The sequence below is a fragment of the Apteryx rowi genome, unplaced genomic scaffold, assembly GCF_003343035.1.
Source record: "Apteryx rowi isolate R43461 unplaced genomic scaffold, aptRow1 scaffold_173, whole genome shotgun sequence".
Classification (NCBI taxonomy): domain Eukaryota; kingdom Metazoa; phylum Chordata; class Aves; order Apterygiformes; family Apterygidae; genus Apteryx; species Apteryx rowi.
Window position 1 is genome coordinate 178,948 of NW_020448008.1, and position 25,795 is coordinate 204,742.

The window sequence follows — 25,795 nt, forward strand, 5'->3', positions numbered from 1 at the left end:
ATGCCCCAAGTCCCTCTGCGTAGGGTTTACAGCACGATTTTGCAGACATCATGCAATGCAGGCATGAATCACAGAACTTCCTTTGAGATACTGCTAAATTAATTCTATTCCCTGGATTTTTCACCTGACTCAGAACAGGCTACAGAATTATTTTTTCACTCTAAGCAATAACCAATTTTCTCAAGAGATGGGTATTTGCTGACTCTTGCTGCTATTCTTTTATGCTCAGAATTGCAAACTCCTTGGACAACAAGGCCAGCTCATGCATGTGTGTACAAACCAAGGTTCAAATCTGGCTTGGATTCTCTCTTCCAGCTCAGCAAGTGACTGATGTTCACTTTAGCACAGCTTCCTCTAGAGAAAACCTGAAGGCTGTGCCAAAGTCCTTTGAGGCATTTGCTGCATGTTCAACCACACACCAGAGGCAGATTCTGCAGCACCCTCGAGACAGGGGTGAGATGAGGACAGAGACAGTCATGATTCAGAGCTGCTTTGCATTTTGATCTTGATGATAGATAATACTGATGATTTTTTGCATTTTCAGTCAACTAAGATCCAAATCAAATCCTATATCAATAACACCCCTGTGTTATTGAAGGTATTTGAAAGAAAGTACTAAACTAGTACAACTTTCTTTTTAGTTCAAATTCAGGTATGGCTGAGGTTGTTTCTGTTCAGTCCATATTAGTTTGTTAAAGGGGTTCATACTGAAAAATGCACCATTTAAAAATGGAAAAAAACCCCGCGATGGTCATAATGCTGCAGCATCTGGTATCAGCCAGAGAAATACTTTTGTTCCTCCCTCTGGAGGCCAGGCATTGTATGTATTTCCAGAGCTGTCCTGCAGCTTGTCTCTCAGCTCCCCGAGTTGGACAGGGTGAGTTTCAGGAGCTGTGGTTCTGTGTTGGGAATGGGAGCAGTGCAAGGCAGGCAAGGGCAAAAAGGGAGAGGACAGGGAGAGGTGGTGATCTGACAGTGCTCCACACACCCGAGGTGAGAAGGCTGTTGCTAGGGAATGGATGTTCTTAGTCAGTACATTATTCTGATCTGGTAATTAAGGGGAGGTTTTCTGTTTAGTTGTTGTTTGGATCCAACATAGACTTTAAATGGAAGAAGAAAAAGCCATAGCTGAAAGTGGTCTTCAGTTTAACTTACTTGTTCAAAATACAAAGCCTCATGCAGATCAGCCTCTGAAGATGGCCCTGACTTTGATAATTGCCAAATCATTTCTAACTTAAAAATCTTCCTTCTTTTCCTGTTAGTTACTCCCCTAAGCAAAGCAGCTGGCATGATCCGGGCATGCTGAGCTTGTATTGTTGCTGTGAGACAATAACTCAGTCCAAAGGAAGAAGACAACCTCCTTACCATATCCTCTGGGAATTGTTACAGTGGGACTCTGTAGAAACCAGTGCTTCTCTGAAAGCTTACTTGCACTATCGGAGAGTTTGAGGAGTTAACCCATGAGATCTGGGAGATAAAAGAACTGAAGTGAGGGTCATGTGTCCATGGGAGAAGTGCTTTGGTCTCCTCAGCAGATGTGGCTGGTATAGTATGGGCTCCCCTATGCAACCTCCACCCCTTTCTTCCTGGTCAGAGCAGTGATGTTCCTGCTGCAGAGGACAGGGCGATGGAAATATGTGGAGAAGGGCCACAGAAAGCAAGGGTATGTCCTGTTCCTAAAATATTAGGTGTGGTTTCAGAAAGGGTGTTCACTGCCAGCTGAGGCAGGGCATTAGCAGAGTTTGGGAGGTACTTGAACTAGCTCCAGTCCAATGCTCTGATCCAATCCTAAAAGCAAAAGTTTGTAAAATTCAAGGGAGGAGATAAGTGGGTTAGTAAAGCCTGAAGAGAGCAGTGAGCAGGAGACCTGATAGGGTCAGATGGCTTGCTGGCTTCCTGCAGTAATCATTGGCATCATTTATGGCATCATTTATGATGCCAAAACTCACAAAGAACAAGAAGCATTATGGGATTTTCTGGAGGGAAAGGGAACAGCTATATTGCCAGAGGCAAGCATTTTTAGAGACAGGGATTTAGGGTATCAAGGCTGACCCCACACCAAGTCACCTTTGGGACTGCACTTTTCATTTCAAAGCTACTGTGTTTTTCCAGAGTAGCAGTGGTCACACAGAAAGGCTTTCCAGATGATTTATGGAGCTACTGCAGTCAATGCAATAATCAAAAATACATAAGCAAGCAGAATGAGGAAAGTGGATGAAGTATGCCAGACATCTGGTTGCCTGACAGAGTCAGTTCTTACTTGTGCCACAGCTGCCAGACACGGGGGAAGGAGCAGCTCTGATGTTCTGGCTCCATCAGAAGCTGCTACCAGACCCAAAAGAGAATTTGCTTCATGTTAGCTTAATGAACCAGTCATGTCATTGCACAGTGACAAGTGAATGACACTCACTGTCCTTGAGGCACTTRACAAAAATAAGATTTTGGTCACTCTGAGTTACTAAAGATGCATCTTCACTCCACACTAGCCCCTAGTGAACTGTAAATATACCTGGTACAGGGCAGTTTCCACTCATAGCCTGAAAACATCATTTCTATAGCAGCACAGCTCTGCAGCTAATCTAATATATGTTTGTGCTTAGTAGCAGGGCTAATTATCTTCAGTGCAGCACTGCCCTGGCATGGCTCTACTGCTTCCTGCTCTAGAATTAGCTTAGCTGTGGCTTGTTTGGGTGTCTGCACTGTCCTTCATGGTATGGTAGAGACAAGCCCTGAGCGGTGCTTGGTGGAGGAGGGGCGTATGCATGYACTGGACTGTAATAGCCCTCCGCTGTTAATGTGATGGGGAAGTGACGGACCTCACAGCAATGAAGTCGCTTAACAGCTCTTCTTGAAAATTTGTCTTTGACTTGGGTGAAGCTGTGGTCCCCTTGACCTAATTTTGGAGCTGCAAACACTCATCTCTTCTGAAAACAGTGCTTGACAGTACATGGTGCTTCTGAGCAAAATGTTGACTAGTCTGCTCAAAAGCTTTTTTTCTATAAAGCAACCACCAACGTCATACTGATAAGTACTGCATGGTGTTCCTCTGGCCTATGGGAGGAATAGATCTGTCTCCAAGATCTCATTGCCTAAATATACCTGCCTAAAAACTGCTTATTAAAAATAAGTCTTGGGAGGCTATGTAAAATGGTGTGCAGAAATTGTTTTGGGACTCTTTAACCTAAAATCTTGAAGATCAGATAAAACAAGTAAGTTGGTCAAATTGGCTTAGTGTTAACTATTTAAGCGAGAAGAGATATGAAAAATCAGACATCCGTCCTGTAGCAGCTGGGTCTATGTAGGTTCAGGTCTAGTTATATATAAATACAGGGAAAGGCCTTGCATTGAGAGAGTCAGATGAGCATTTTTTTTGGAGACCTAATTGCTGCCAGGTGTGCAGATACAGTGCCCACTTCTGGCGGTCTATGAGGATTCTCTGTTTGTTTGGCTTGGGACAACATCAGAATCATTCTTGGCATTAGAGAAGTTGCCCTGAGGAAGGGAGATGGGGGATATAGCATAGGCCAAGATTCTGTGTTTCTTTTCCACTAATGTTTCCAAATGTGGTTATTCTCTTACTATAGTACTGGATAAATGAATACACCTCCACCTTGGGGATTGGTGTCTTCCACTCTGGCATCGAGATCTACGGCAGAGGTATGAAGCATTTCCTTTTCATTACCTGTAGAACCTGGAGACAACTGCGTGGCTAGTCTGATACAGAAAAGGGTCCCAAATTTATAGGTTTTGGCAAGAGATGTTTTGAGGAGTGAAAAATTCAGCCAATTCTCTTTTAAAGTCCAATGCTGAGTCCAGCTGAACTCACAGAGTTCTATCATGAATATGTAGCATTTCTTATTTTCACCATGTAACTGCAGCCTCTAGAGCTTGTGCAGATGTGTGGAATGTCAGATAAGAGGGACMAAGTAACGTTGGGAAGACGTTCTGCAGTGAAGGAGGGAAAGAGAGAAGTGGACAAAAGTGGGAGGGGAAGAAAGAGAATGATCAGTAGTTGTCTCAAGTCCTTTATATGAATATTGGTGCTGATTCAGTGTTAGGACAAATCAGTTTTGTTGTAATTCTTTACCAATGTCCCATGATCTAGAAATCTTGGAATCTGGATTTCCAGGTCTTGAAAACTGTCATTTTGAAACAGCAGAATTATAAGGAAAAGAAAGCTCCTTGTGAGACTTTTAAAATGGTCTAAGGGGAAAGATCTGACATCACTAAGTACTGAACTAAGCCAAGCTTCCTGCAGAGATCAGAAAAGTAAAAGTCAATCAGTTCACTTATGGAGTGGAGACAATGTTGACTCTAGGCATTCACGTATAAGTCACTTGACTTCACTGAGGAAAGGCAGAAGAATAAGCATATGCAAAAGCATAGGTATAAAAAGCCCCACAGAGGTATTGATGTTGACTCTCATGAGGAGCAGTCATGAGGAAGTTCAGCCCAGGCCTCAAGATCTGCTGTAGCAATGCTAAATTTGAAATTGGTTCAGGGACAGGGTGATTATCTTGTAAAAAGATAAACCTTAGTCTTATTGCAGCTGCCTATGACTGCTTGAAAGCCCAAGGGCCTCGCTAAGTCACTCGATCAGAGTAGCTAAAAGGAAGCAATGCTACACAATGGTGCAAGGCTGTGACAGCATCAGATGGAGTGCCACAAGTAAATTGATCCAAGCACAGTCAGTCTGGGCAGCAGGTAGAATAGGGTYCAACAAAAGGAACCTGCCTGTGAGAGAAGTTAGTCTGGTTTGACCTAGAGAAGGAATTATTCTCAGTCCTGGTGGGAAGAAAATGATCTTACTGTTCAGAGAGGAGGAGGTGGGGTGAACAGGAAGATGGGCCCTTCTGTATGGTATCACATTGAAAATAGGTGGGAAGATAACCCAGGTTGTGTGAAGGTGTTGACGGAGGCAGAAGGAAGGAAGAGGAAAACACTTTCCCTCAGGGCAGAGAGGGTCACTATGATATTCTCTTCACTGGTTTTCTCATAAGTTCTGCTCTACACTGATAGTAACAAGCTGGTATCTTCTGAATAGCCTTTGAGTTGTTGCTCCTAATCAGTGTGGAAGTAACTTGTTTCAGTACAGCTCTTTTGCTGGGACTATGTCACTGTGACCAGCAGTCAGGTCGTGCTGGCACCAGGGTCACTGGGTTATATGAATCCCTTGCAGCAGAAGGAAACAAGCAAAGGCTCATATCCCTGCATTACTTAGGCACACGGTTGCATTTTTAGCCCAATTTCAAGCTGCAGTGGAGTGGTGAGGGATCTCTGAGGGCATGTTGCATCACCCCATTAGAGCTGTTCTTCTGCAGAACTGTTTTTATCTCCTCACTGCTTGCTTGCTATATTGAGAAGAATCTCCACGTGGCTCTCCATCATATTTTGGAGCTCAGGAACGTTAGCCAGCCTTGGAACAACAAAACAAAAGCTGATGTCATTTGAGATGGCAGGGTTGAAATTAGAGACAATTGCACGTTGAAACAAACCTAGTTATAATTTTGGTGCTTGTGGTGAACAGGCATGAGCATGAGAACAGATCCAGAAAAAGCAGAAGATTCTCTAGAAGTTCCACTGCCTAAAAATCTCCGAGTTTCCATATGGTTTTCCAGTATGATAACACAGTCCCATCTACTCTGTGTGGGAAAGACTGAGCTCTTTATGAACTGCTTACACCAGGCTCCTGTATGGACAAGGGACAAAGTGCAAGAGCAAGTTTCTGAGGAATCCAGGAAGGTCCTAGGCCATGGTATATTTATGTTGGTTTTAAATCTACATCAACTTCTGCGGATGGCATCAGGGAAAACAGGGAGCTGGTTCAGTTCCACAGAAATGGACAGGAACCTGCAGCTCATTGTTTCAGAGGGCTGCCTGGGTCTCAAACCCCAACTGCAAAGTGATGCCTTCTATAACCACCAGAGCATGCAAGATGCCTGAATGATATTTGCAAGGCCTTGATCATGGTACTGCCAACCCACTCTGACTCTTAAAGCAGTAAAATCTCAACAGATGCCCTTCTATGTCAGAGATTCCTCATGCTGTCTTTGGGATGAATCATGTCACAGATTATGGCTGAGAGAAACCAAATTAGTGATATTTCAGGCCTTCTTTAGTGTGGTGCTGTATCTCTGCCTTCAGATGGGAGATCTAACTCTTAAAAACACGGGATGAGGAAGGATATTGGAGAATACCAGCTATTGCTACTGGATGGTGTTGAAGCTGATTCGAGTGCCCATTGCAGAAGGAACAGTCAAGAGGTCTGGGAAAACAGCTGTAGTGCAGTGAAGCCAAAGGACAGAATAGTATTACAGGCTTTCAATTTCCTTCTTCAGCATTAAATAGGAATAACTTGGGATATCTCACTTGTGTTACTTTTGGCCAGCTCCACACAGTAAATAAAAGTGCCAGTGTGCAAAGTTGCCTCTTGAAAACAGGAGCTTTCACAGGTCATGCGAGATGGCCTGTGAAGGCCATCACAAGGCATGGTGAGGCCCGTAGGCTTGACTCGTGTGCTAAGGAAGTGCAATCAGCTTGGTTTTCTGCAAAGAATTCTCGGCAGTTGCCTACAGATCCCTCTGGAAGAGGACTGATTTCACCCTACTCTAGAAAACATTTCTTTCAGCTAGGTATCACCACTGATACCTTCCCATAGTATTTCTTGATGCCTCCACTATAGAACTTCTTTTCACTGTCAGGAAGCCATTTGGACAGGCACAAAGAGACAGACTCAGAGAGAATTTTCCAGGAATTGTGGCAAAACAGTATTATTAGCATTGATGGAGTCTGCTCTGGAGCTGAGGTTGTGAGGGTATGCTCAGAGTGATAGGTAACCAGACAGTTTTTAGAGTCTGGCTGAAACTGATTTTGGCAATAGCCCAGCCCCTGCTGCTGATACTAAGCCATGCATACAGCTGCCATAGACTTTTTCGTGACATAGCCTTCATTCATTACTCACAGTCTGTTTCTTTCCTTGTCAGAGTTTGCCTATGGAGGGCATCCCTACCCTTTCAGCGGGATTTTCGAGATCACACCTGGCAGTGCAGTAGAACTTGGAGAGACCTTTAAATTCAAGTAAGGGTGTTTTTCCACATCCTCTCCCACCTTGTAACCCCCAGTATAAGAGGAAGTCCTTTCCTCTGGGTCCAGTTTTCCTTCTCCTCATTAGTACCCTCACTGCCTTCTTACACAGTCCTGGTTCAAAGGCAGCCCTGCAGGGATTTTGAAGGTGTACATTAGATGGGGAATAGTGCTGAGCTGCCTTCTGGAGAGTTTAAAAGTATACTTACAAATGAAGGTAGTTCTCTTTCCCTGTTAGGTTTGTTTTCAGTGCTTCCAGTTTCACATGTCAGTGAGAATGGGAGTAACAGTATGTTATGCAGAGCCAGAGCACAGGAAAATAGAGCTAGTCTTTTTATGAGTACCACCTATTTATGGATATTGCAGAGAGAGGAAGTATTGGAAGTCATCTCCTGTGTTTATTACTACTCTATCACAAGGGACAGATTAGCTGCTGGAGGAGTCTGAGAGGAGGCCACATTAAGACACTACTCAAGGTGCTCAGTCTTTGGGACTGTGGTTCAAGAAACTGTTAATGGGAGATGGGGCTTGACCTTCACAGATTGCCAGTTGACATTAGGGGATGTTGGAGACTTAGCCTTCTAGAAGATTGGACATTATTGACTGAATATTGAGAGAAACGATAGGCTTAAGATATGTGTTTGTGTATAAAGTTCTCAGCTTGATTTTTTTCCTTGCCCCCACCATGAAAACCCTCTACATCATGTGCACTTCTGTCCTACTGGAAGTTTCTGCTGAGGGGCTAAGGACAAGGTGAGAAGCAAGCAGACCCAGAGCTGAGACTTCCCAGGTGGTGAGCAGGAAGCTCTCAGGCTGTTGCTTGTGCTGTACCTGCTTTGTGGATAATTTGAGGCTATTAGTCGGCCATTTTGTTAGTTAGGGTCTCTTTGTCAGCCTCAGATATGCATGCCCATGTTTTAAGCCTAGCCTTATTGCCAATGCCTTGTTATCTCCTTTTGCCTGGGTTCACATCAGCATCTTCACCATATCTTTCCATGTCTCCTGTTTTGTGTTTTGTTTTCAACTAGAGAATCCATTGCCTTGGGCACCACAGACTTCACAGAAGAGGATGTGGATAAAATTATGGAAGAGCTGGGCAAGGAGTACAAAGGCAATGCATACCATCTGATGCACAAGAACTGCAATCACTTCTCTGCTGCTCTTGCTGAGGTTGGCACAGCTATTCTTTCTGTATTTTTGCTGCCTGAAGTCTGCAGTAGTGCTCACAGAAGGGGAACTGGGGTCACCACATCCTGCAGGCCAGAGCCCATAGTCGGATCTACTGTCTTTGCCCTTAACAGTTTTGGAAGCCCTTTGCTATTTAAAAGGATGGGGTCAGGATGGTGGAGATGCAGCAGGTTGATTGCAGGTTTTGTCTAAACTGTGTGAGAAATCAGGAGTCTGCATTTTGGCTCTCTGAATAGGCTTCTGAGCAGGAATTCGAAGGCCAGGCCTGTCTAGCATGCAAATGTGCATCCTTTTTATAGCAAGGGTACAAACAACTCTATATGATCTGCAAAAGTCTTTCCTAGCAATGGAATAAAAATGGCTTATCAATGTTCTGCTAATACAAATTTGCAATATTCAGGAAGTGAGTGCCTCTTTCCTCATTTAATATACACCATCCAAAACCCATAAAAAAGGAGGGGAAAAAAGTATTGGAAAAACATAGATGTTTTTCTCTGTTGCTTACACATTTTAATGATCAAAAAAACCACTGTGAATTATAACAGAGCAGTTATAAAACTGAATAGAGGCTATTTAAACTCTGCCAGATGGAAAAAATTTTGGTCATTGAACATTAGAATAATATTTAAAAAAGAAAAAGAAAAGTTAAAATAATTAGTTTCTGCCATAACATGTCTTGTAATTTCCTTGTTGAATACCCTGGTTTTCAATACAAGGAGGTGTAAGATAAGCAGTATGACAGAAGTTACAAACTGCTGTAAAATAGACGTAAAGTGAGGGAAATCCACTTGTGCCCTTAGGAAAAAGCCAAACTGAAAGTAATTCCTGGGCTAACTATAAGTTCCCCTGCGAGGACCTGCGGGTTTGAGGTCCCAGCCATACCAATGCTTTGCAGGAGTGCTCCTCACTGCAGCAGTGGGCAACCCTGAAGTATGCTGTGAATAATGTCAGAGGTACCGAGAAAGACATGCAACTCCACACACTGTCACCAAGAGTGCTTTTTGGGCATAGAGAAGGGTAGGTGCATGCAGATACAGGGAATCCTGAAACAGCTTGTCAGAGGGGCTCTTTTCAAGACAGGAGCGTGGCTCATGATTGCCCTGCAAATCCACAGTGCAATTTGAACTTGTAGAAGGCAGGTACGAGGCAAGGCAAATGTATACTTTTAAGGCTTGCACCCCCATATATAAAGGTGAAAGGTTGACTGTCAGGGGTTCAAGTGCGAGCATATAAGAGTACAAGCCCTGCTGATGCACAGACATATGGCGAGTGTACAGTACCTGAGGACAAAATCTTTAGAGAAGCAGCAGGTTGCAGCAATGCTTAAATAACAGTATCTTGAGGATCAGAGGAAGGTCAGAGTAGTTTTCTTCTGTGAAAGTTTTCTGCTCCAGGTTCTTCTCAAGTCTGGTGATACTCTTCAGTACTGAGTGTCAGGATCACACCATGCCACTGTAACTTAAAGATTTTGAAAAAGCTATCGCTGCTCAGCCCATTCGCAAACAGAAGATCACTCATTTGACTTCCCACCAGCAATTTTCGATGCTTCTGAAGTTTTCTGTCCGAGATAAATCATGGAGCCCTGTTCTTATCAGAGAGATGGTAGTTGCTACAGCATTTCTCAGGAAAGGGCAACTCACCATGGGAATGGAGAAAAACATCGTTGAATCAGTACCTGAACCAGAAGATAAGTGGAATGACTCAAGGAAACCACTCTTTCTCCCTTCATCAGTGTGATTACTGCCAAGCAACTGGAATGATCACTATATAAGGCACCTTGCTTTGGGCCACAAGACACAATTATCAAAGAAGTGTGGCTTTCGAGCACCAGAGAAGATAATCCCTTTTATTCCCCTGTAGCCTTAACAGTGRTGGAACAGCAATGATGTCAGTGGGTCTTATGGGGTCTTTTGACAAAATATGAAGATGATGTTCATCATAATTAGGAAATGAATTGAGAAGCACTGATTGATTCACCTTTAAGACTGTTGATGTTAGAACTTTACCTGAGGACTGCAGCAACAGAAGGCCACTGTTTTTTATCATGTTTCTGCTCACTGTTCATGAAAGGGGTATGATTTCTTTCTGATCTGTATGCATAATTTAAGTACCACAGAAAAGGTCATAGCCCTCTGTATCTTGTAGCAGTTTCTCAGCCTGGAGTTATTCATCTGTCTTGCAGCTGCTGTAAAACTGCTCTACATATATATTGAAGGAGAAGGCAGGCAGGAGACARCTGAGTCTGTGTTAGTAGGACCAGTTTGGGTCCCTAGGAGCATGGTCAGAGAATCTCTAGCAGCCCCCAAGACAAAATATGGTTCAGAAATACTTGGGTGAACTGGGAGAAATTCCACTTGAGTCAGTAAAAGCTGAATTTGGCTGCAGGACTGCTAAAATTGCTCTGAAAAGTGACCTGAGGGATGGTGAAGCAGAGTAAATGTCCCTATTCACTTCCTAAATGATCACATCATTTTCTTTTATACCTAGAGAAAACTATCTAAAAATACTAGAACTGACACTGCAGTTAGTGCATGGTACTCACCCACATGTGATCATTCTTCAGAAGGCTCTTTAAGACCATCTGGACTTGAGGGATTACAATCCCTTGAGGAAAACAGATTGGAATTTCATCATCCAGCTTCCTTTTGTACTCATTAATTCTTTTCACTCCTTTACATATTAAAGGATCCATTCCCTCATTGCTCAGCATTTTCTCACCCAAAGAATCCAGGAGACAGGGCTCAGAGATACCATTTGGGTAAATGGCTAGAAATTGAACTAATTGTTAGAGCTTAACTTCGGTTTTCTGAGTAAACATTTTTTGTTGAAAATAACTCATCAAAAGTGGATCTTTTTAGAAGGATCTGCCAGTTTTAATAAAACTTGTAGTAGAAGAAGTTTTGTGGGTTCATATGGGATTTCTTGCTGGAGAGGCACACACGTCCTCAAGTGACAGAGAGGTTCCTGGATGGAGAGAAGCTCTTTGGGATGTGGGAGAGCAAGTTGGACCAAAGATTTATTCACCTTTTCTCCTACGTTCCAGCAAGGACTCTCCTGAATACCAGCCATGAGACATTTTGGAGCAGGGTGTCTCTCAGTCTCTCCTGTAGGAACCATCCCACCTCAGTAATTTACATAAAGGGAGATAATACATTTTGGCAGGAGAAAAGAGAGACCCTCAATCGGAATTAGCATGCTTGCAGTTTTAGAATATCATTTTTAAAGTCATGGGATTTGTGAAAGTTTCCAGAGAAAAAAGAAACTGTATTTTGGGGAATGGAGGGTCTTGGTCGTGGGCTGAGGTGGCCTTAGAAAATAGTTAACGAAGTGAGCTTGGACTCATTCTTCTTTGACACAGGAGGAGATGAGAAACTTCTAAGCACGTGAGGTGGTTTAGATCAGCTTTGGAAAGTTCTTTAACATCCTAGGTAGGGCTGGCCCCTACAGGTAGGGGTCATAGACTCTGTCACAACCAAATGCTTTGCAGCCAGAGGTTGTTTGAGAGGTCTTAGTGCCACAGTACTGGGACGCTCACCCTGGGAAGTAATAGCTCCCAACCTCCTGGAGTCAGCAGGTCTCTCTCAGCTCTGATCGTTTAAGAGGAGGTCTCCCATTGGAAATACCCTGGTGATTAGCAGGTGGAGTCTGCACAGTGAATCCTGCAACCTGATAGTTACAGAAGACTAAAGGAGGTATCTGGTATACCAACTATTGATGCTGACCCCATGGATTATTAAACCTGCAGGCCAGATTGAACTGAAGTGCTTGGGAAAGCCACACAGAGTGAATCCTTCTGCGAGGCCCTGGGTGATCTTGGTACAATCAGGCTTGCATGTGGATCACATCTAGGTTGGATGCTAGGATTTCTTTCTCCTTCTCTGTATATTATGGGTAAAGAGCTGTCCTACTGATAGTGGGGGTGACGAGGTGGAGAGGATTTGTCATTGTGTCAGTGTTATAGCAGCCAGGGAAATATGCATCTTGTGTAACTGAACTGCAGTGTAAGATATCTCTGCAATTGGTATTAGAGCTATGTCTGATAGGTATTTCTTTGGTGGTGTGGCTGCCTTGGTTGTCCTTTGTCACAGTGGTTGGAGCCTTGGTAGGAAGAAAGGGAACTTTACTGGCAGAGGGCATGCAGCTGTGCTGAAGTGCTAGGAGCTGGGAGCCAGAGCATATTCTTTTCTCTCTAGCTATTCACTTTTACTTTCTCAACCAAGACAAAACTGATGGCATATAACAAACTTACCTCAGTGTCCTGCTTTCCTTAAAGGAGTTTGACTTTCAGCAAATTCTCTGAAAGAGGCAGGTTTGCTGAGTCATGGACCAAACAAGAGGGCAGCTTTTTAACCATCAATGAATAATTCAACCCTAAAGCTTTTCAAGGCTGTCCCCAGACACATGTGAGCTCTGACCGTAACGTTATCAAAACCTAGGAAGCTTTACTTAGCCTGAAAGCTATTGGAGAGAAAGGATTAAACACCAGAAAAGAGAACTTCAGATGTCATTTGTGTCACAGTCAGAAGAGGCAGCAGCTCTTACAAACCAGACTTCAGCATGTCCTAAGTAGCCAAGTAATACCCGTGGTTTCCTTAGTCAACAATTTCTTTTCAGTTGTCTCTTTTGTAATGAGAAGGGAGGCTGGCTTTGTGAGAAAGGTGTTTTGTTCTATAGAAGCATGTGTGCTATTCTGTTGTAGTGGGGACAGAACACTTCAGACAGACAGTAAGGGGGAAAAAAAAAACCAAAACAAACTCAGGGCATGAAAGAACATCAGGAAAAGTTTATTTCCTGGTGCCTGAGTCAATCCTCACTGAAACGGATGGAAAGACTTGCTTGATTTCACTAGCCTTTGAATATCATTAGCTCTATGGAGAACAGGCTGTGCTTGTTTTGTTTTTTAAATACCGCACACATTTAGAAGAAGTTTATTAATAAAGACATCCTGCATCCATAAGTTATCCCCATGGTTTCAGATGGATGTCATTTTTCTCCTATTTCTGCCTGTAAGTATGCATGGTTTGACTGCATGGTATTTAAGCAGCTGCTATATTGCATTCCAGATGTGGCTCATTTGCAGGAGGAAAAAAGAGATTTCTAGATGTAGCTTGTATACCAGTTCAAATTTATGAAGTATTTGGGGACCCCTGGGAATGAAGGCTGCTATAAAAGTGTAAACTTCCATCATTAACCTTTCTACCCTTACTGTCCTGAAGGAGTCTTCTGGCCTAACAAAAATGATTGGTGGAATAACTCAGATAAACACCTTTCAGCTCTCTTAGTCCCCATCTATCTACTTGCACAGGGGAATGATACTAGATGGCAAGCAATTCAACTGCCCCCCAAATGACAAGTTACTAGCACATCATTTCAATTTTTTTGAAAATGGTCTGATTTTGCCACATGTGTCTCTGCAGTTACTTCAGGTTTCACTTTAAAGTGGTCCATCTAGCCAAAGAGATGAAATGTGAAGATATTTTAAGAGTAAATTTGAAAAAAAAGAATTTCAAACTCCCTGGGACTGGTGTCAATGTGGATGTTTTGCACTATCTATTTTGCAGTTTGATTTAACTGCATTTTTGCAGCTATCTTCCCAAAACCAAAAGCCCTGTGTCCTTACCTGTTATAAATAAACATAATTCCTTGGAGCTAAGTCAGTTCATACCACCTGGGGAATTAATCTCTAGTCATGTCATCATGAAGCCTTCGAGTCTATGTGTGTGCAGTTGCATGAGAACAGATGCCTCCTTTTCACAAATGAAGATGGTGAGGAAAAGCTCTGTCCTTTTCACCAATGTCAGTTGATAAATGGAATGTGTCAGAAGTGTAAATGAACCACCTAGGTGTGTTGATAGGCTTTTGAGGACTGGAAGCTTTACTTAGTAGTTCAGTGAACTATGGATGGCAGAAAGTCTTTCTCTGTTCCTGTATGTTCCTGGAGTCTCTCTCTCGCTCTCTTCTCATTGTGTCCCCATCCTCAGTAACTTGCTGTTTACTAATGTTAGGAAACAATGCTTGAGACTGAAACACAGGATTTTTTTGGTTAGCTATTCAGAAAAAAGATGCTATTCATGTCCATCATTCTATGGGCAAGGGTTGGCCTGGTCATGTTCAGTATGGCCATAACACTTGAAAGCATGACCGTCTGAGGCATGGCTGTTCTCAGTCACTGGTCTGGAAGCAGCACCTGCTAGGGGAAGAGGGTTTGTCTTCGCATCATGAAGAATGGCATGATTATATGAATGAATTACAGTTGTTCATTCATTTGGTGAGAACCATTATTTTAAATGTCACTAACAAGCCCAGACTTAATTATATTCATCTATGGTCATCTGTTATGAAGCCACTTGCTGCCTGCTATGTCATCCTGCAGCTGCTGGCTGTACTTATAAGTGCTGATTACAAGGACTTTCATGCTCAGAGCAGGTATAGTTATGTACCAATACTGCAGCAAGGCTAAATAGTGATGCCAGTCATAGTTTGGCTCTGAATGTGGTTCATCAAGATGTCACATAGTCACATTTGCAGCCACCATGCCTTTCCACTGGAGGCCTGGTCAGGGAAGGTGAAACATCACCATAAGTGCTGAGGTGCTGTAAGCCAGCTGTCTCATTTGGCCCAGAGTTATCTACTCCATCTTCTCTACCCTCAGCATCTCTCTGCAGACTCCCATGTGGAGGCAGGTCTGTCCCTCTGCCACAGGGGTGCAGAGATGTGTCTGACATGTTCCCACTACCATCACAGGGGAGCAAGACGGTGGGTATGAGTGACCCATCACTCCTCTCAGCACTCTCCCTTTTCCTGACTCTTGGCTAGTCCCAGTGAGGTGGTGTAGGTGTTCCTTCTGCTTTATGTGGGAGAAATGCCAGCAATCCCAGGGAGGGCTTGTATGAGTGGCAGTGCCCTGCCTACTGTGGAACAGTGCATAGAAGAACAGGAGCATTTTAGATAGCTGCTTGAATTCATTTGAAAGGCTTTTACCCTTCTTCCATTTGCCTGAGGATACTACCTCCCGGAACACAGCCTCATTACTGAGCTCATTCATCATCATCTACTATTTCTCAGTTGTTCCCTTTCCCCTGCAAGATACAGGCCATTCCTGGCTCTGCTGAATGCACGCTGCATACAGTTTCATGGCCCAGTGCTACTTAATCTATTCTGTTGATCTCCACAGACTAGTTATATTCTCTAAAGTGGAACTATACAATAAATCTATTTGAAGCAATTGATCCTAGCATGCCAAATCTACTAAGGTGAGACTATGTTTCTGGGTGTGTTGCAAAGGCTTGCATGTCTGTTTTCTTTCAGGAATGTTATTTTGAGTGCATCAGCCAATCAGGAATGCAAAGCTAGAGTTATGCTCCTTGTTGAGGCACTTAAATTTCCCTAGCTCTGCCAACACTGGGCACCAATGCTAACAGTTTTAGCTTTTGCAAGGTGATAAAAAAAGGCCTTCCTTTGCATTGGGTTTATGGTTTATTCCATATGTGGCCAAGTACTAATTTTATTACATTGCCATGCTTCTGTTTTTACATATATTTTCTGGCTGCCCAATCAGAGCCTGCAAGCTTTGCCTGGGCAGTTGTGCTGGCTTGTATGTAACAGCCTTACTCTGAAATTCTGATAGGAATCATCTGTGCCATACTGCCTAGCCCTTATAGGAGTCAACACATGCAAAGATTGTGGAAAGACTCCCCTTGGACTCTAAAGGCTTTGCTCCTACAGTGTTGCGGGAAACATGTTAGACGACTCAGGTGCCAGTAAAACCCTTTGCATTTTCTATGACAGACCGAGGAAGATACTATACAGCAGCACAATGGATACATGCCCCATGTGGAGGCTGCCTCAGTTTTAGCAAGGCTGCTAAGTGAGAGTGTCAGTGGGTGGTTTAGTGGATGTTCAGTGCTGAACTCTCAAAGCCTCAATGTAGAAACAAAAATTGGACTGATTCACATGTTTTGTTTGAGAGACATAACATTGCCTCTGCACGTCTTGATTTTAATGGATAGAAGCATTATGTGGTGTCTTTGGGAGAAACAGCTGGTTGGGGTTCTGACAGACCAGAACAAGAGCTCGGGCTGCCTGCTCTTTTCAGGAAGGGCCCTCTGCAGTTCTCCTGAGGTTTTAGAAGAGGTTGCTCTTCCCTCATACTTTGGACAGCTGTAGAGACAGTGATGAGCGAGGAGTGGATCTGACTGCCAGTATGCTGGCACATTAGTGGAGTAGCTGGGCCCTTCTGGCCCGCCATCCTGGTAAATCTGGAAACATCCTGTGTTCTTTTGGCAGGGCAAGGTGTGGGAGAAGGAATGGATGAAGAGCAGAGTAGAGCTAGAGTAGAGTACACCTAGAAGGCATTCCTACTTTTCTGCAGCCTGCCTGAGCTTAGCAATCACATCATCCTCAGAGTTCTGTCCCCATGGGAAAAGGACACCATTTGCCACCAGCAGTTTAGGGCTCTGGCAATCCCACCATAGCAGTGAATTTAGTGAAGTCAGTAACTTCCACTGCCTGTCTGGAGAGCGAGCAAGCACTGGTGAGAGTACTATTCAGAACATAGTTTGTGGCCCTAATATTATGCAGACTTCACTGACTACTGTTTTGTCAGTTGTTCTCTATAGCTTTGGCTCTGTAGAAAAGCCTGAGATCTATTTACCATGTCTTGCTAACTGGACTGCRTCATTTTCTCTGTCTCATGTTATCATCTTCAGTTTATTTTCTAGATATCAAAATGTCCAAGGTGATTTTGAGGATATTCTTATAAACCTGAATATATCACTACTGTTTAAGGAAACACTGAACTAGCTAAGAAGTGCTAGTTGCAGAATGTAGGATTAGAAGAAAGAGTATAGGATTAAGGAGAAATATAGATATCTGCATCCAAAATGGAGATCTCTAAAATCTCTGCTCTGCTAGAGCCACTAGATCTCCATCAGAGCTCACTTGGAAAAAAGTGTTTTGGGGTTTTTTTTGTTTGTTTTTTTTTAAGTTCCTTGTGTTACACTTTTGTGCATGGCCTGACTCGCCCCCAGTGTATCATCCAGCACAGCTCAGAACCTATTGCATACAAGAACTTAGGATCTAGAACTAATCAGCCCTTCATCTTCATTTGAAGGCTCAATCTGTTAGACTATCTCAGATCATGCTTTGTGTATGCTAATAGCCTCAAACTGCTCACAAAATATAGCACAGACTTTTACTCACTGTTAAAACATAGAGAAGTAAGAGGACAGCAGGTCATTGATTAGCATTGTCCTCTAGAAGGCAGAAGACTCAGCTCTTTCTGTTGCTGGATGGGATTTAAACCCATGTCTCCCAGCTGCTAGGCTAAGAGTGCTCCCCCTGGCCATGGTAAAGCTTTACAGTAAAGCTTTAAGTTCTCATTGAGTGACTATATGAATCCTATTTTTAGGGCATTTGGGGGAGGAAAGAGTCATGGGTTGTAGTCCTTACTCCCAGGGCTGTTTGTTCATTTTAGCCAGTGACTGTTTAGTGCAAAATGGTGTGGCTTAAGATGCTCAGAGGCTCTTTTTATATCCCAAATTAGTTGCTTCTTCATGAGTTGAAATGCTGGTGTGGATTTGACAGCTGCCCAGAAATAGCACCCAAACTGTCAGGTTCCATTTCTCCCTCACATTTGGCTTCTGCCATGAATGCCTGAACTGCTGTTTCCACTTGACTCTACAGTTGCCAGCTGAGTCATTTGCAGCTGTTGTGCAGAGTCCACAGGAAAAAACTGTAGCTATGAGAGACTCATCTCTCTATCATGAGGTGCCACACAGTGGAAGCTGCAAGTACGTGCAGCCTCCAGAGAAGTTTCTGCCAGAAATGGGGACTGGTCTCTCAGTGGATAATTACAAGCTACACCCACTATCCCATAATGCTGGATTTCAGTCTGTGGCAGTGAGGGTCTCAGCAGGGTAAGCAGAGAGTCTTCAGGGACCTCACAGTGAGGGAAAGATGAGGAAGAGTTATGCTCAGCAACGATGGGTGGACACTATTTATAGAAGGTTTGTAAAGCTTAGGGAATCCCTACCTTGGCTGAAGTGCTTCAGGCTTTCCTACTAGCAGCCCAGCCTCTCGGGTACTCCTCAGGGTTGCCCATCTCAAACACTGTTCTGCCTCAGATAGATGTCTAAGCTATAACTAACCCCTGAGCTATCTTTCAGACTTGCATCTCACATAGACTTAGCCCTTTTGTCTCCCTGTTTGCTTCTTAAAGTTTCTTCTCCAGTCAGCCAGATACCAACAGGCTCAACTGCTTTCTTGTGAAGTGTCAAGGTCAGGCTCCACTAAAGGTATGTTACATTTTCTAGAGTGATTGTTGGGTATTTCCTGAAAGGATGATATCAGGTTAATTTGATGTGATGGTCAAGACCAGTCATTCCTGACCCATAACAGTTTATCTGCTGAGTCTGAAAGGACATGCACATGACCTAACACAGAGAGAATTGCCCCCTTGAAGAAAAACACTTGTTTGGCAAGCGTGATACCTAAAAAAGAATTCTGCTGGTGGAAACAATGGGCGGTCCCAGGGTTATGTGAATTGTTGTTCCAGTGTGCAGTTTTCATTCAAGAATTGCTCTGAAGAGCTGCAGTAGGTAGATTTTCTGTGGATTCAGATACAATTGGAAAACACCCACTTCATCTTGCTTGTGCTGTTTTATTTAAGCTCAGCTGGCTTAATCCCATTACAGTCAGGTTTATTTGATGTTTTTCCATTAGCTAAGTAGTGCTGGATACTGGATGTATCAAATACATGCTGGATAGGCATTCCCTACAGTTGCCCTTTTGCTCCTGTTGAGCCTCATGTTCTGCCACAGAGCAGTATCGAGGCTGAACTGGCAAGAGACAAGGACAAACAGGACTGAGGAAAGGGAAACCACTTTTACTTCATCATTATTCTTAAGCTCCCCAAACTGCCCTTTGCTGATTGATAGCCTGATACCCACACATCTCTCAGTTCTTTTTATGGCTCTTCCTTGCCTCACTGATTCATTCTGGGTGATGAGGCTCCCATAAACAAAAAGAAAAGCCCACAGCATCACTTCCACATTGGGAAGTGCTGTTCCAGTTGCCAGGGATCTGCTTAGAAAAGAAAGCCAAATCTTAAAACAGTATTGCTATTCCAGGCGCTCTTACCTTGTACTGTTCTGCTGCTTCTGCTAATTTTCCAAAGCATCACTGTTATCCTAGTAATATCTGTGGGAAATTCTTAATGGCTTATGACTGCTTGAGAAGTCAACTCACATGCACACATACATGCACACATCACAAGTGGTCTAAATGGAGTCATTATCTGCATTGGTAATATGTTGCCTAAGTTCCTGGAGATGAAGAAAGAGAAATGCTACAAAATCCAGAGGAATTCTACTGTATTTGTTGGCTTTGGCTCAGGTTCACTGCTTCAGTAGAACACAGAATAAAACTTTAAAAACAATGTGCGATTCAGCAGTATTCTTCTGAAAATGATCAGATGTCTCTGATGAGAAAATCAAATGGATCAGCAAATTTTCTATGAATGAATCTAACAGGCGGGTGGAGAGGACCTATGTTTATGACAGACTAGCAATGGAAACTAGGGCTGCTAATAAAGGTATTGTCCCCAGAATACAAATTTTAAGAATACAGATTCATATGGTTGTGTCTGAGGTTAAGTAGAGCGCAGCACTGCTAAGAACTGCAACCAAAGTTCTCAGGTTGTAATTTATAAAGTAYTGGATAAAGAATAGGGGTCTATGCTTGCAAGTAATTTTAGCAGTCAAATTGTTCTGTTCACTCTCTGATGCCTAATAATAATGTCTTCAGTTTCACACATTGATTTCTCCACTTTGAAACAATGCATGCTGAAGTAAAGTGAGTTCCCTAGTCAAATTAGCACAGTCATGGTTTTGCTTTCTCCACACCTTTCTGGAAATTCCACGCTGCTGGAGTAAGCTAATTTCCTTATACTCAAGGTGACTATTGCAGCAGGACTTATATTTTTCTGTCAAGGACATACATATGAAGGATCTGCTGGTCATCTGCCATAAGAATTATAGTGCCACATGGCCCATCCTCAAGAACTGCTTTGGTTGTACAGAAAACCTGAAAACTTGTTTAAATGTCTAAGCAATACATTTCCATTGTCAGCAGCAGACATCTCAACAAATATTCTCTTCAGCGGATGACAAACAAACACCCTCTTAGCTTTTGCAGCAATTAGTATTTAATTAATTAAGTATAGTTTTAAACTGGGAGAAGGTGGGAGGAAGAGCAAGGAAATTTATTATCAGCATAAGATGCAGTATGGATGACTCTGGGACCACTGATCCACATAAAACATGAAACAAGGTCTGCAGGGTGGAATTTCCTCTCTTATCTGTCTTGCTCTAGAGGGGACAGTTGTGGGAGGGAAGGAGAGCTAAGGTATTGTGACTGTTGTAGCTGCCTCAGACTGCAGGCTCTAGTATGCCGGCACAGGGCCACACAGGCAGTATATTTACTACAGATCGATTCTTGAAGCACCCCAGCTGGTTAGTTCCAGATGCTCCTTCTGTGTCTGGTAAGGGAAATGGTAAAATGCCAAGGGAAATTTTCCTTATGTGGCCTAACCCAGATATGTGGCCAAATGCTAGAGAAGAAAGGGTCTGCAGTATGCACCAAATTGTTTCATTCTACTGAACATGATATGACTGCTAGCTAAACAATATCTCTGCTAGCAGCATGTATCCCAAATCAATGCCAGGAGCATGTATGATGAAACACAGGCTTTGTGAGATGCTAGGTATTTATGCTTGTTGCTTTCTTTCTCACATTTAGGAAATAATATACAAAGAGAAATTAAAGGGCAATGGGCTACAATAGGAAAAGGATCCTCAGATACAGTCATTAAAGCTATTTTGTGGCTTGACTGACCTGGTGTGCTAGCATGAGGAAGAAAAGTGAGCAGAAAGAATAGCTCTTTAGGCATCTCCATTCATCTAGTCAGGCCCAGCTGCCAGCTCAAGTCTGGCCAGCAACAGCCTAAATCTTTTTCCAACATTTTTGAGCAACTTGGAACATGAGTGTTGTGGTCTTGATTGAGATGCATCAGCTAGGCCTTTCCTCTCACCTCTGGACTGCCTGGAGAACAGAACCGCCAAAGGAGTTGAGGGCCACGGACCGTATTCCCTTGTCTCCTCTATGTTGCTGATCAAGGGCTGTGGCTGGCAGGGCTCTCTATGTGCGTCTAGTAGGCTAGTCACTTGAGTATAAAGCTGTTTCTGACTGCAAAAGATACACCCTGCTTTCAAACAGCTCTCTTCTGAGCAATGGAGAATTCACCCTGCTGAGATGGTGGTGCTGATGGGGATAACATTGCCACCATACATATGTTTTGGTACTATTAACCATGCTCCTTTCCCGTTTGCTCCACAGATCCTATGTGGGAAAGAGATCCCTCGCTGGGTGAACCGCCTGGCCTACTTCAGCTCGTGCATCCCCTTCCTCCAGAGTTGCCTCCCCAAGGAGTGGCTGACCCCAGCAGCCCTGCAGAGCCACATCAGCCTCGGCCTCCACAAGGAGGAGCAGGGGGACACAACAGACGAGGAGTCTCCCTCCACCTCTGCAACCCCCTCAGCCTCAGGCACCTCGCGAACCTGTAGACATACCCGTGTCTAAGCTGTGCCCAGTATGCCCTTGAACACCAGTCCCCTCTCTCTAGTACTATTTCTTTCTGATGCACCCTTTTGCACACCTTGGTTTCTCTCTCCTCTTTTTCTTTACCTGGCAATGCAGTGGGAGGGAAGCCCCCATCTACTGAGATGGTGAAGCTGCAGTCCCTTTTCAAAGGGCTGCCATGATAGTTGCTTAGCAAAATGACTGTGAACTTCAACACTGAGCTGAGGAGTGTGGTGACTAAAATGGATTCTCCTCCCAGGGCCTCTGTGCCCCTCGATCAACAGTGAACTGCTGGCTCTCTAGGGCATGAGAGCATACATACGGGCAGGGGATCACCATACTGTGAAGTTCCTTGTCTGGAACTGTTTTATCTTTTTATCTTTTCCCCCACCCACTTGAGCCCACCAGCCTCCTCTCCATTTTGGCTGGGGTTGCCATTCCCCTGCAACATATTTCCTGCCCATGCCCACTGAAGGAAGCAGAGCCAGAGCTCAACTTTCTTATCTCTTAGACCAGCAACAAGCTCCAGTCAGCCCTCCCCTTTTGTAATTATCAGGTTTCTAAATCATTTGAAGGACAAATGAAAGGTGCTGCTGTTCTACAACCACCAGTTTTCAGTACTCAAATTTAAGACCTCGAATCACTGCTCTACTCTTGAAAACAAAAACGAAAAGAACGTAGAAAATGAATGTGTTACCATGGCTTTTCTTTAGGATTAAAAAAGAGGATGGGGCTAGTGCTTAGAGGCAGCTACTGAGTAGGTGCAGAGATGACGTTTGGCCATATCAGTGTTCTTTGGCACAGACCCCTCTCAGTTCCCCTACTTCTAGGCAGTGTTCCTCATTTCCTCTCTTTCCCTTTTCCCCAGGTAGGGGAATCTCTCTCCTTGTTGCAGGTTGTACTTTGGGGAATGGCTCTCTGGAGCAATAGGGTGAGGATAAGGAATTTGCTGGGAAGTTCAGTATTTCCTTCAGCTTTTCCTCCTACATTCACAGACCTAAAACAAATCACCCTTCCCCAGGGCATCTTTGAGCTAACCCAAGAAGATAAAAACTATCTAACTGGTGAACCCAAAGAATGTCCACCTGTTTCCTTCGAGGTGGAGAGGGAAACCTAGGGCCATGTCAGGAAGCATGGATGACCCTTCCCATGTGTGGGCCACCAAGGTGCCTTCTGTTATGTGCACTATTTCAGTGGCATGAAAAATGGGCACAGCTGGCTCACTGGTTTCTCCAGGCTAGCTCTTGAGAAGAATCTGCCTGGTCCTTGGGTGCATTTATGCTCATTCTGATGGCTGAGGAGAAAGCTGAGGAGGAGAAAAGGACAGATACAGCAAATCTTCCACTCAGTTACCTAACCAGAAGTTCTATTCAGAAGGTGCAGGAGAGTGCCAAAGGGGAAATCCAGGCCCCCTTTCTCCCTTGCAGCTCTTTTGGCTACACAAAGGAGGATGGAAAAGTAACATACAGAGCATTGACAGGGGTTGCCATTTTAGGAACACTGTTCTCAACAGCTCCTACCAAGTCAGAATTTCCTCCTTCCATCCAGAAAGAAACCCAAGCCGTGGTTGTTTCCTTTTATTGGTCACAGTGAGACCAAGAGTGTGCTAAGTCAAACCAGCTGTTTCTTTAGCTCAGGTATGCAGAGGTGCGTGCTCTCAGGGCTGAAGGTCCTGGCTACGAGCAGCCCTGATGTACTCATGTCTGCACTTAATAGTTTGTTACGTGTGTGCATGTATGTGCATGGGCATGCAGGTACACACATGCACAGAGAAATGAAGGAAGATCAAGCACAATGTGAAGTGATTGGAAGGAGAATTAGAGAAAGCTATCAGACTCTTAGTGAAGCCAGATTCTTTGAAGTGATCTATTGGCTGGAAATACAACTGTCAGAGGATAGTCAAACTCCACCTCCTCCTGTGGGAATGCATGTTTGTGCAATAAAACCTTTACAACATGCCCCCGTTTTCATCCTGTGAACAAACTGCTGCAAGTTCTGCACAGAACGAAAATCATGTTCCTTATTAAACCTTGGCTACTCACAGCCAATACTGCATTATGAGTAATTTTACAACTCCTGGTATCCAGACATAGCACCCATCTTGATTAGCCTGGCCTGTCCAGGGATGTTTAATAAGATTTCCATCCTGTTCTCCATTCTGCTGCCCAGAAACAACATTACACAATGTACTGTTGCACTCTATATCCCTGCAATCATGGCCATTGTAGCCTAAACCAGCAGTGCAAGCTCCATTTTTCTGAAGTTCCCAGGTGCCCACCAATAACCAGCAGCGCGTTATGTGCAGTGGCTTTTAAAATGTCTTTTTAGGTCTGTCTCTCGAGGTAAGTGAGAAGAGGCATTCCCAGAGCTTTTGTGTAGGCAGGGAAAACTGTGGTCATAAACAGCTAGCTCCTGATGCAACAAAAACCATCCAGACATCACCCTAAAGCTTCCATTCTGCACCTGAGCTCCAAAAAACATCATGCATTGAGGGCAGAACTAGGGCTCCAATGGCACATGTTTCACAAGGAAAAGCCTCTACAGTATTTCAAAAAGTAAAGCACTTAACTGGCTATAATGTAAACCAGGCGGGCAAGCTGCATTCAGCGCCCTGGGGAGATGGATATGTTCTTGAGGTATTGGGAGCAACCATTGCGGCAAGCTGTCTGTATCATAAAAAACAGGTGTTTGTTTATGTACTTCTATGTTTGTCAGTCTGTTTATGGCAATGGAGGCCACAACAAGGATGACAAACATGAAACCTCTGCTGTAAGTCAAAACCAGAACATGTTCCAATTTTCAAAAGCGTTTCTCCCCACCCCTTTCTGTTCAAGGTTATTGACCAATGATGACAAGAACAAAGGGACACTGTGGAAATAAAACATACATTGATGATAGCTTTATCTCTGTAATTTAACAGCATTTTAGATTATTAAAAATGAAGACATTTTTAAAGTCTAATTTACTGTTCATCTCTGGCACAGACTGTTTCAGGCACTTTTCTTATCCTTCCAAACATGAAATTTGACTATTTATATTTAGCTTCACATTTCCTTTCTCTTGCACTTTCCAATTCTTCTGTTTTAGATTCTAAAACCATGGGAGAGTCTTAGATACCAACAGTTATCAATGAAAACAAGAGGGCGGTTTGTGAATCTTGAAGAGAGCTCCCAATGGCATTAATGCACACTCAACCCTTCTTCCTATTGCCAGGAGCTTTTGTGTCCTTTTAAAAGGCAGAGGGGGAGGCCACTGACTCTGCACATGGGCATCAGCAGCTGTGGGTTATTTTGCTTGCAGAGAGCTAACAGTATCCAAGTGAGACAGTAAGAATGAAGGTAAGGTAGAATATTAGAGTTATGAGAAAAGACAAACTGTTTCTAGGGAAAGCTAGGCTGAGAGGAAAGAGGTAAGTAATAACCTCTTTTCTCAGCACTTCTCTATCTATAATAGCAACTCTCTTAATTTCAGGATATTATTCTTACAGGATGTTTTTGTCATTTGGGTTGCTCCTCCTGAGTGTATGATTTGAGACCTACAGTTCTCAAATGCCTACAAAGTTCAGAAAGTAATAGCTTTTCTTTCAGAAACCCTGTGTGAATAAGTCCCTGAGCCTATGCTCTGTGACAAGTTCATCCCAGTCTCAGCACAGTGCAGAGTGAACAGAGCTGTCCTCTTGCTGTCATCACTCCCAGCTGAGAGTTCTTGTTTCTGTAATTCAGGCCCATGTCAGCTTCATGTTATTGATGTATGCAAGAAGCAATCATTTCCTGCTATATTAATTTTTTTTATTCTTCAGTTCTGTTTGTTTCTAGTGTGGAGAGGCTTCCAGAAAAAGTTAGTGGTCACTGGATTGCAGTAATGTTAGTTTGGCTTGTTATTATGT

The 25,795-nt window shown here is 43.5% G+C and overlaps 1 protein-coding gene across 1 annotated transcript; it reads left to right on the forward strand.

Moving 5' to 3' along the window:
- Positions 1 to 1,477: 1,477 nt before the first annotated feature.
- On the forward strand, positions 1,478 to 24,806 carry LOC112963684 (deubiquitinase DESI2-like). The gene is made up of 5 exons (XM_026060995.1): positions 1,478 to 1,544; positions 3,585 to 3,657; positions 6,984 to 7,077; positions 8,112 to 8,253; positions 21,667 to 24,806. Exons 1-5 carry the CDS (start codon positions 1,506 to 1,508, stop codon positions 21,907 to 21,909), a joined length of 591 nt encoding a protein of 196 aa, XP_025916780.1. The 5' UTR covers positions 1,478 to 1,505; the 3' UTR covers positions 21,910 to 24,806.
- The last annotated feature ends 989 nt before the right edge of the window (positions 24,807 to 25,795 follow it).

Excerpts from the sequence above, each read along its gene's own strand:
- LOC112963684 (XM_026060995.1), top strand. The coding sequence starts at position 1,506 with ATGGGAGAAGTGCTTTGGTCTCCTCAGCAGATGTGGCTG. Across the intron at positions 3,658-6,983 it reads CATCGAGATCTACGGCAGAG|AGTTTGCCTATGGAGGGCAT; the intron begins GTATGAAGCATT and ends TTTCCTTGTCAG. Across the intron at positions 7,078-8,111 it reads GGAGAGACCTTTAAATTCAA|AGAATCCATTGCCTTGGGCA; the intron begins GTAAGGGTGTTT and ends GTTTTCAACTAG.